Consider the following 10,730-nt stretch of genomic DNA (forward strand, 5'->3'; position numbering starts at 1 on the left):
TCCCGCATGGTGTCCTCCGGCCCTGCCTGTTCCAGCACTGTGCCCCTTGGCCCTGCCGGTTCCCGACCGTGCCCCCAGCCCTGCCAGTTCCAGCATTTCCGACACCGATCCAGGAACCTTTTAAATGAGTCGAGCATAAAAGGCTCTCGCACCGACAGACAGTGAACTCCAGACAGAGAGACAAAGACTGGCTGTTGGGCGGAGTGTCTGGGGCTATGAGATGTAGACAGAATGGTCAAATGGGCAGATAAAATTTAATCCTGTAAAGTGATGCACTTTGGAAGAAGTGATTTGACAAGGAAGGATTCAACGAATGGTGGGTCACCAGGAAGTTACGTGGAACAAAGGGATCTTGATGTGTTTGTCCACAGATCTCTGAAGGCAGAAGAGCATGTTAGTAAGGTGGTGAAAACTGCTTCTGGGACACTTGCCTTTATCGATCGAGGCATGGATTACAAAAGCAGGGAAATCATATTGGAGTTGTATAGAACTTTGGTGAGGTCACAGCTGGAGCACTGTGTGCAGTTTTGGTCGCTGCATTATAGGAAGGATGTGATTGCACTGGAGGGGGTGCAGAGGAGATTCACCAATGCTGCCTGGGATGGAACATTTCAGTTATGAAGAGAGGTTGGATAGGCTTGGGTTGTTTTTGTTGGAACAGAGAAGACTGAGGGGCGACCTGATTGAGGTGTACAAGATTATGAGGGACATGGACAAAGTGGCTAAGGAGCAGCTGTTCCACCTTGGTTGAAGGGTCAATCACGAAGGGACAAAGGTTTAAGGTGAGGGTGGGAAGTTTAGAATCATTGAATCCCTACAGTGCAGAGAGGGGCCATCTGGCCCATCAAGTCTGCACCAACCACAATCCCACCCAGGCACAACCTCCTTATCCCTACACATTTACTTGCTAATCCCTCTAGCCTATGCATCTCAGGACACTAAGGGGCAATTTAGCATGGCCAATCAATCTAACCCGCACATGATGGGACTGTGGGAGGAAACTGGAACACCCGGAGAAAACCCATGCAGACACAGGGAGAACGTGCAAACTCCATAGTGACCGAAGCCGGGAATCGAACCCAGGTCCCTGGAGCTGTGAAGCAGCAGTGCTAACCACTGTGCTAATGTGCTGCCCATAGAGGGGGATGTGAGGAAAAAAACCTTTTTACCCAAAGGGTGTGACAGTCTGGAATGTGCTGCCTGGAAGGGTGGTGGAGGGATGCCTCACATCCTTTAAAAAGTATCTGGATGAGCACTTGGCATATCACAACATTCAGGGCTATGGGACTAGACGGGAGTTCAGGTGTTTCACGTGTGTCAGTGCTGACTTGATGGGCCGAAAGGCCTCTTCTGCATTGTATGATTCTCTGACACCCACCCCCCTCTGGGTGAAAGGGTTTTTCTTCATGATCCCTCTCACCCTTCCAACAGTCAAGGAGGAACGGGTGTGGGGTGGAGAAGGGCAGGAGGGGAGGGTGGGGGAGCGGTGAGGAGCTGTGAGTGGTGGGGAGTGAACAAGACAAAGCAATATCCTGAAACAAAGTCTGGGAAGTTTGGGAAACTGTTCTCAATCCAGCAGCCCTGAACATTGTCCAATAATCTCAGCCCAATCTTTCCATTCAGCTTCTTCAGCTCAGAGCTACTCGCTCTGGAATTTCTGTCAAATCACACATTTTAGGTTTCTTCCTGACCATTTTCCAAAGCTTCCTTCTGGGTCGATTCTTTCAATGTTCCTCACTGGCCACGTGCTGTTCAGAGGCAGGAGCGAGAATCAGATTTCAAATTCTCAGCCAAGTCTGAGCTCAGAAATCAGCCGTGTCGCTGAGTGGCCGACTCCAAGGATTCAATTACTCTCCAAAAATAGAAATTACAGTAACTGGGTGGTGCAATGCAAAACTTTCCCCAGAAAACCAGCTCAGGATGACACGATGGAAAGAAAGCAAAAAAAAAAATCACATTTCTAAATCTCCATGTTCCGAAGTACATTACAGCCAGTCATACAAGCCCTTCAGTGCAGAAGGAGGCCATTCAGCCCATCCGGCCTGCACTGACCACAATCCCACCCAGGCCCTCTCCCCCTAACCCCACCTATTTACCCATCTAATCCCCCAACACTTTTCTGAAATGTTGTTATTGTTACAATGTTGGAAAATAGAAGCCAATTTGAACACAGGAAGATCACACAAATAACACAGTGATAATGACAAGATAGTCCGTTGGTTAATTTGGTCACAATCTCACTGTTGTTTGAACAATCTTGCTGACTTCACACTTCCTACATTACAACAGTTATTATACTTCACAAGTTCCTGATTGGATGGAACACTAACTGGGTCGTGCAGAGGCCAGGTACCATAGCAAATCCTTTATCCAGTCTCTGAAGGCAACCCACCTCTCACATTTCAGACAAATGGTTTGAATTCAATACCAGCTCACACTGCTGCAGTGTTGGAGACAGACAGTAAATGTTGATCATCCGTGGACAGCATTGCAGTCCAGAGGGATCAAAACCAACTGAAAGGCATCCTAAACCCTCAATGACGGGCCAGGGAGGAAACCTCGGGAGGCATTGGGAGAGGGAGGATGTCAGAGAGAAGCAGGAGTGGGAGAAGAGGGTGCGAGCAGGGCGGAATGTGGTTTTGAGTCAGGGAGAGGTGACATTTGGGGCGGACATGCTTTAATCCTCTCTCACTTGGTAGCTAAAGAAATGGGAATTAATGGCAATGCCGGAGAGAGGGCTGTGATCAGCATCAGTTCGGGAATGTGGAAACCCAGGAATGTGTTTATAGTTACTTCCTGCCCTGGGGAACGGCCAACACAGACAACCCAAGGAGGTGTCTGCAAGATCCTAAAGACCGCAGTACTCTCCTATAGCACGAAGCTTTGAGCGGACGTTGCAAATATCCCCTATAGCTCCTTAGAGAGTGCTGTTCCAAGCTGGGTACAAGGTCCGTGGCATGGAGGGTGGTGTACAGAGAGGAGAAGCCAAAGAAATCCTGCTGGTATAAGGGGTGACATATTAGCCTGGATTGAACAATTTGGGCGGCTTTGACAAAGGATCATCTGGACTCGAAACGTCAGCTCTTTTCTCTCCTTATTGACGCTGCCAGACCTGCTGAGATTTTCCAGCATTTCCTCTTTTGGAGCCTGGATTGAAGATTGGCTGGCTGGCAGAAAACAGAATATGCATAAATGGATCTTTTTCTGATCGACAGAATGTGAGGAGAGGAATCCTGGAGGGGTGGGTGCTGGGACCTCAACTTTTTACAATTTATAACAATGGCATAGCTGAGGGGAGTGAAAGCACGGTAGCTAACACAACACAAAGATAGGAAGGAAAGTATGTTCTGAAGCAGGCATGGGGAGGTTGCAGACAGATATAGATAGGCTGAATGAGTGAACAGAAATCTGGCTGACGGAGTATAATGGGAGAAAATGTGAAGTTCACTTTGGCAGGAAGAATAAAAAAAGCAGAGAATCACTTAAACAGAGAACAGCTGCAGAGTCCGGAGGTGCAGAGGGATCTGGGTGCTCTAGTTCATGAGTCACAAAAAGTTAGTGCAGCAAGAAGGCTAATGCAATGCTATTGTTTATTACAAGAAGAAATGAACATAAAATGAAGGATGTTACGCTTCAGTTATACAAGTCATTAGTGAAGCCACACTTCATACTGTGTGCAATTTTGGTCTCATTATTTAAGGAAGAATGAGAACGTGTCAGAGGCAGTTGAGAGGAGGTTTTACTGGATTGATACCTGGAATGAGCAAGGTGTCTTATGAAGGTCAGACGGACTGGGCTTGCTGGAGTTTAGAAGAGTGAGGGGTGACTTGATTGAAGTTTATAACATCCTGAAAGGTCTCAACAGGGTGGACGTGGAAAGAATGTTTCCTCTTGTGGAGGAGTCCAGAACTAGAGGGCTCTGATTTAAAATTAGGGGTTGCCCTTTTAGTAAGAATATTGCCCTTTTAGGACAGAGACGAGGAGAGGTTTTCTTCTCAGAAAGTTGAGCGACTTTGGAACACTGCCTCAGATGGCGGTGGAGGCGGGGTCACTGAATATTTTTAAGGTGGAAGTAGATAGATTCTTATTGGGAAAGGGAATCAAAGGTTCTCGGGGATAGATGGGAATATGGAACTCAATGCAAACAGATCAGCCATGATCTTACTGAATGGCAGAGCAGGCTCGAGAGATCGAATGGCCTCCTCCTGCTCCTATTTGCAGGTTTGTAGGTTTCCAGCATCCAGCTTTAGTTGGTGAGAGGAGAAACTAAGCTTACAAGTTCATAGAACAAGTTGTGTTTGACATAAATGGATTGGCTACTAATATCATCTTTACTGTGCTGTATTAAAAAAGTCCAGGATCCTTCTCCTTGTCATCAATTTTATTTTGGCATCATGTTTAGAGATGTCATTGTGAAACAAATCATTCAGAATCTTCAAAGAATCTGCAGCAGAAATATCCCAGAGTAAATACCTGAACTGACCTGACAAAACATTCAAATCCCAAACTGAAAATGCTGGAAAATCTCAGCAGGTCTGACAGCATCTGTGGGTAGAGAACAGAGCCAACATTTCGAGTCTTCATCAGAAAGGACATCCAGACTCCAAACGTTGGCTCGATTCTCTCCCCACTGATGCTGTCAGACCTGCTGAGATTTTTCAGCGTTGTCGGTTCCCCCCCACCACCACTCTCCCCTGCGCACCCCCCCAACCGTTCCAGCATCCACAGAATTTTACTTTTATCTTTGTTCAGCAATTATCAGGCAGCATTCTCCTTCACATCAATTTGGCTGAAGATTCTAAAAGAGATGACATCTACACTTTAACAGAATAGCAATGCATTGTGTGTTCTGCAATTTCATGTCAGCCTCTGTTGTAACACCATGATTATCACAGGATTATATTGAGAAGAAAGAATATTGCAGCCTTGGCCACATTGTAACGTTGCCACAGCACGTGTTTGAAACTGATTGGCTGAAAGTTGTGCAAAGACACCCAGCAATGGACAAGCATCAAGAACCAGTGAGAAAGCAAGCCAGTAATTTTGGATTTTTCTGACCCATGTTTTAACCTTTCACTCTCCCCCTTTCCCCAGTCCTCAAACACCCCATTCATAGAACCGTAGAATCCCGACAGTGCAGAAAGAGGCCATTCGGCCCATCAAGTCTGCACCGACTATTACTCAGGTTTACCCTATAATCTCATGTATTTACCCCACTAACCTACATGTTTTGGGAGACTATGGACAAATTTAGCAGGGGCAATCCACCTAACCTGCACATCTTTGGCCTCAAATTCAATGCTCAGATATCCCTCAACACCCGCCCTGCCCATAATCGACAGCGACAAGTAGCAAGGGACAGTCCACTTTAGTTCAATACGCTTCAGCAACTGTTTAAGGGAATGTATGCTTCACTTCAACATTGTTGCCATTATAAACAAGAGTTTAACCTCATCGATATCAGCTTCAACAGCGTGACTGGAGCTGCAGTCCATAACTTCATTGCTGCCTGTTACTGAAAATAATGACAAGTTGATAATGCAGCACACACTAACTCAAACTCATCTGCAAACACCTCCAGTGTCAGACCGGCACACTGGCCGTTTGCAAAGCACAAGTCACTTACTAGAAGTTTCCAAGCCACGTCACAGCAATTACATTAAAAATAAATTTGCCACAAAAGGACATTTCAGAGCAGATGACTAAACCTTTGTTCAAAATTCTAAGCAGCAAGTTAAGGGAGGAACGCGGCGTTGTGAAAGGGTATGAGAGAATTAAGCTGCCAGCGGACGGGTGATTAAAACTGGGATTCTCTGAGGCATGAGGCAGCGCAGAGACCTGGGAGGGCTGTGGAGCTGGAGGGGTTACAAAGAGCAGTGGGTGGGCGGAGAGGCCATGGAGGCAGATTGGGAAATCAGGATGTTGGCAGGCCAGGCGCTAAGGGAAGTCGGCAAGCACCCGAGGCAGCAGCCTTTCAGATGAGCTCGTGTTACAGACCTGGAGGCCTCACAACTAGAGGAATTCCCTCCCCTCCATCCCTTCCTGGCAACCACCTCTCCCCCCACCCACAAAGCACAAATATGCTGTTTTTGACAATGTATATAAAATCTGTAGTGATTTGAAGGTGGAAATTTTGCCAGTTCTCATATAGTAAGAAGTCTCATAACACCAGGTTAAAGTCCAACAGGTTTATTTGGTAGCAAACGCTACTGGCTTTCGGAGCGCTGCCCCTTCATCAGGTTCATCAGCCACCCTCCTGACGAAGGTGCAGCGCTCCAAAAGCTAGTAGTGTTTGCTACCAAATAAACCTGTTGGACTTTTACCTGGTGTTGTGCGACTTCTTACTGTGTTTACTCCAGTCCAACGTCAGCATCTCCACATCATAGTTCTCATCTAACCAGGGGCAAAAAACAGGGAAAGTCTCAGCTCCCAGTGAGTTTGCTGATTCTTGTTAGCGTGGAGATGGTGCCGGCAGTCGGCTGAAACGAGTTGGGAAAGAGGAGGTGGAAATTTGTCAGGAGTTCTCATTCCTGAGCAGTTTCCTGGCATTCGTGTCCAAGCGATGATGCTCCCCATAGTTGAACAGTTGCTGAGACTCTCAGTCCCTCTCAGACGCCCACAGTTGGAAGCCGCACACATTGGTTGGGGGGGGGGGGGGGGTGGGGGGGTTGCTGTATCTGGACTGCATTGAGACTGACAGTAATAACTGAATAGTGGTGGCCACACTGTAGGTCGGCTGGCTCCGAGCTGTGTGAACAAGTCTACGGAGGGTTACCAGGCTGAAGGGGAACGAGGGGCCCATTGATTCAGGGCTGCAAGAAGAGGATCAGCTGATACAACACTAGGCTCTTGTTACTGAGAATAAAAACAGGAAGGGATTTTTTTTATTCCTTGCTGTGGGAGGGGGCGGTGGGGGAGGAGGTCCATGTAGGCTGTGAAACCCCCTCCCCCATACAGACAAACCACCAACCACATCTTCTGCTTTATGGCTTTGCACAGAAGAGTCAGAGAGAACAGAAAATGCCACGACTGAGAGAGAAGCAGCAAGGCGGGGGGTGGCCCGGAGCCCGGCCGGGGGGGCGGGGGGCGGCCCGGAGGGCGGCTGGCCCAGAGCCAGGCCCGGGGGGGGGGGGGTGGGGGGGGAGTCGGCCCAGAGTCCGGCCGGGGTTGCATGTTACCAATGCTCCAGGATTATCCCAGAATTAAAGCTGAATCTGCCATCACTGCAGCAACTCCCAGTGGAACGAGCACCAGGAAGCCATCGTTCTCTCTTTTAACAGTTGTGTTTACTGAAATAAAAATGTTAAACATGTAAACACAGATTGTCAGGATAATCAGGGATGATCCATTCAGCTGATGTAGAAGCTGCGATGGGCCATGGGGGCAGGACAAGGGGTCGGGTTGGAAGAGGGACCTGAAAGAGTAATCCCAACTTTCCTCAACATCCTTCGTTGGATGATGGAGTTGGATCAGGGTAAATTCCTCAGTGAACTGCCAGGCCTCAGGAAGAGTGGCGAATGGTCCTGGTGAATTCATATCAACACTCTGAGTTAAATTAGGATACAACCTTAAACCTGCACCCCAGCAAATGCAGACCCAGTTTGTCCTGTCATTCTTGACTATTCAGAAGCCTCTCAGGTCTTTCCCTTTTCTCAAAGCAGTTCCCTTTGGTTTCCTGGACACAGATTTAGATCCAAGCACTGATCTTTACGTCAGGACAGTCATCTATTTCCTGATTCCTTGGAACAATGACAGTTTGTCAGCTGTGGTACTCGCACAGCCCAAACACTGTTACTCTGTGCCAAAAAAGCAGATGTGTCAAGAGGCATCTGCTTATTATTGCAAAACCATGAGCACTGTTTGTGAATAATTGCCATCTTCCCGATTTTAATGACATCCTTTAACAAATCTGAAACAGGGCATTTCTCCGCCTGCTGTAAGCACCCATCAAACTTCTTATCTGAAATAACCCAATGCGGATCTTTCATTATTTTTCCTCGAGATGAAGGAAATACACAATGAGAAACAGAACAAAACAAACTCTCTGCAGTACCACACTCCCAGGACAGGTACAGCACGGTGTTAGATACAGAGTAAAGCTCCCTCTACACTGTCCCCATCAAACACTCCCAGGACAGGTACAGCATGGGGTTAGATAAGAGTAAAGCTCCCTCTACACTGTCCCCATCAAACACTCCCAGGACAGGTACAGCACGGGGTTACAAACAGCATAAAGCTCCATCTACATTGTCCCCATCAAATACTCCTAGGACGGGTACAGCACGGGGTTCGATACAGAGTAAAGCTCCCTCTACACTGTCCCCATCAAACACACCCCAGGACAGGTATAGCATGGGGTTAGATGCAGAGTAAAGTTCCCTCTACACCATCCCCATCAAACATTATGTGAAGATGCCGGCGTTGGACTGGGGTAAACACAGTAAGAAGGGTTTGACAAACCCCGAAAGCTTGTGAGGTTACTATCAAATAAATCGGTTGGACTTAAACCTGGTGTTGTCAGAGTTCTTCCCATCAAACATTCCCAGGGCAGCTACAGCACAGGGTTAGATACAGAGTAAAGCTCCCTCTACACTGTCCCCATCAAACACTCCCAGGACAGGTGCAGCATGCGGTTAGATACGGAGTAGGGTGCCCTCATCTCCACATCAATAACTTTCTAAATGCAAACTTCACTCCGTGGGCAGCACAGTGGCACAGTTGTGCTGTTGCCTCACAATGCCAAGGACCTGGGTTCAATTCCCAGTTTGGGTCACTGTTTGTGCAGAGTCTGGATGTTCTTCCCATGCCTGTGTGGGTTTGTTCCGGGTGCTCCGGACGCCACCCACAGTCTGAAAGATGTGCTGGTTAGGCACACTGACCCCAACAATTGCCAGAGTGCGGCAACTAGGGGAATTTCACAGCTTTCTTCATTGCATCGTTAATGCAAGCCTTACTTGTGACGAAATAAGCTAATTTGAACTTCCAAAATCTCGCACACCCGGTATAACAATGACCATTTTTCAGCTCCTATCTGAATCTCAGAGCCTCTGTGAATGAAGGTGATAAATCAGCAGCATCTTTCAATGGGTGCTGTACAGCAATAAAGTTCACAGCTTCAGAACTTTTATTTCACTGAGAACCAGTTTTTAATTCAATTAATGAGGGGAAATTGTTTGCAGTGACGTTCTGTAACACTGGCACTGCGGATGATGTGGGAAGCGCTGCCTGAGAGGGCGACGGAAGCATATTCAATTGGAAATTTCAAAGGGCAATTGGAGAAAAGTTGAAGGGAATGGATATTGAGGGGCTAACGTAGCAAGGGAGAAGAATTAATCTGAAAACATTGGCAAGATGCCAGCACATGGAAGATGTCCTGAATAGATTCCTCCTATAGTGTTTCATACTGCAGACTCTATAACAACCAGTCAAATCTCTACTGGATTTCACTCCCAATTCAAAGTGAAAGTGATTGGCCAATTTTTCTCCCCCAAGAGGAACAAAGCAGGGATTTCAGGATAACCCAAACCAACATTCCGGGATCTTACCTCCAGTACCGGCCCAGCCCCCAGGATGGTTCTCTCCACGCCACTGGCATAGCCTTTCTGGCTCAGTGCAGTCAGACAGTGGATAAGGAAATTGGTGCTTTGGGTTTTTCCAGAGCCACTCTCGCCTGAGATCACGATGCACTGGTTAACCTGCTTCATCAGCATCGTGTGATAAGCCACATCAGCGATGGCAAAGATGTGAGGCTCCAGTTTCCCCAGCTGGTGGTTCTCGTACATCTTCATATATTTGGGATTGTAGATAGGCAGGAACCTGAAGGGGTTGATGGCGATCAGGATGCTTCCGGCGTACGTGTAGATTTTGTGCTTATGGAACCTGGTTTTGAAGGTTTGTAAGATGGTCTCTTCTGTCAGACAGGGCAGTTTGCACAGGTCATCGTACAGGTGCGGCTGTGGGGGTAGGAAGCCTCGCTCCACCAGCCGGCGTTTCTCCCGTTCCTTGGCCACAAGCTGCAGGTTGATGTAACGAATGGTACCATCGCTGTTCCTCTCCTGAAGCAGAAAGTAGTAGCCCTCGCTCTGCGAGTGGTTCTCCTGTGCCCTCCGGGGCCACAGCAGCACTCGCTGGACAGGCAGGTCATTGGCATCAAGGATCCACTCCTCACCTCCAGACTCCTTCACCTCTGCCAACACATAACATTTGGAGGTATCGAGATTCAGCTTTCCCGTCACCTCCCGGATCACCTCACCGGCCGTCACATCTTTGGTGGCTGGTAGCCGGCAGCAGACTGAATTCTCTGTATAGAGGCTGGGGCAAATCTGAAGGGTGTAGATCTTGTCTTCCTGATTATCTGCAGCACCGCCATCCTTCATACTCATATTGCCTCAGGTTTGTCCGCTCACCATTCCGCACTCACATTCTGTTCAGGGTGAGTCTCCATCAATCTGCATAGAGACAGAGAGAGAGAGCACAGATATTGGTAAAGGCCCCTTCAAATAAAGGTCACGCCCAACAAGGTACATTTGTTACAGACATCAAACACCTCCAGATAAAGGCAAAATACTGCAGATACTCAAACCTGAAACAAAAACAGAAAATGCTGGAAACTCTCAGACCTGACAGCATCTGTGGAGAACAGAATCAACGTCGAGTCTAGATGACCCGTCATCAAACACTCCCAGGACAGGTCCAGCATGGGGTTAGATACAGGGTAAAGCTCCTTCTAC

The 10,730-nt window shown here is 47.8% G+C and overlaps 1 protein-coding gene across 4 annotated transcripts in view; it reads right to left on the reverse strand.

Annotated features, from left to right (window-relative positions):
• myo9bl (myosin IXb-like) overlaps nucleotides 1–10,446 on the reverse strand; it is a 100,067-nt gene extending 89,621 nt beyond the window's left edge. For all 4 annotated transcript variants that reach the window (XM_080213165.1, XM_080213164.1, XM_080213163.1 and 1 more), the window contains exon 1: nucleotides 9,546–10,446. In XM_080213165.1, coding sequence (XP_080069291.1) covers nucleotides 9,546–10,382 — 837 coding nt within the window. In that variant the 5' untranslated portion in view covers nucleotides 10,383–10,446. The remainder of the gene's footprint in view (nucleotides 1–9,545) is intronic.
• Between the last annotated feature and the right edge of the window lie 284 nt (nucleotides 10,447–10,730).

The sequence above is a fragment of the Carcharhinus amblyrhynchos genome, chromosome 26, assembly GCF_965287045.1.
Source record: "Carcharhinus amblyrhynchos chromosome 26, sCarAmb.v2.hapA, whole genome shotgun sequence".
NCBI lineage: Eukaryota > Metazoa > Chordata > Chondrichthyes > Carcharhiniformes > Carcharhinidae > Carcharhinus > Carcharhinus amblyrhynchos.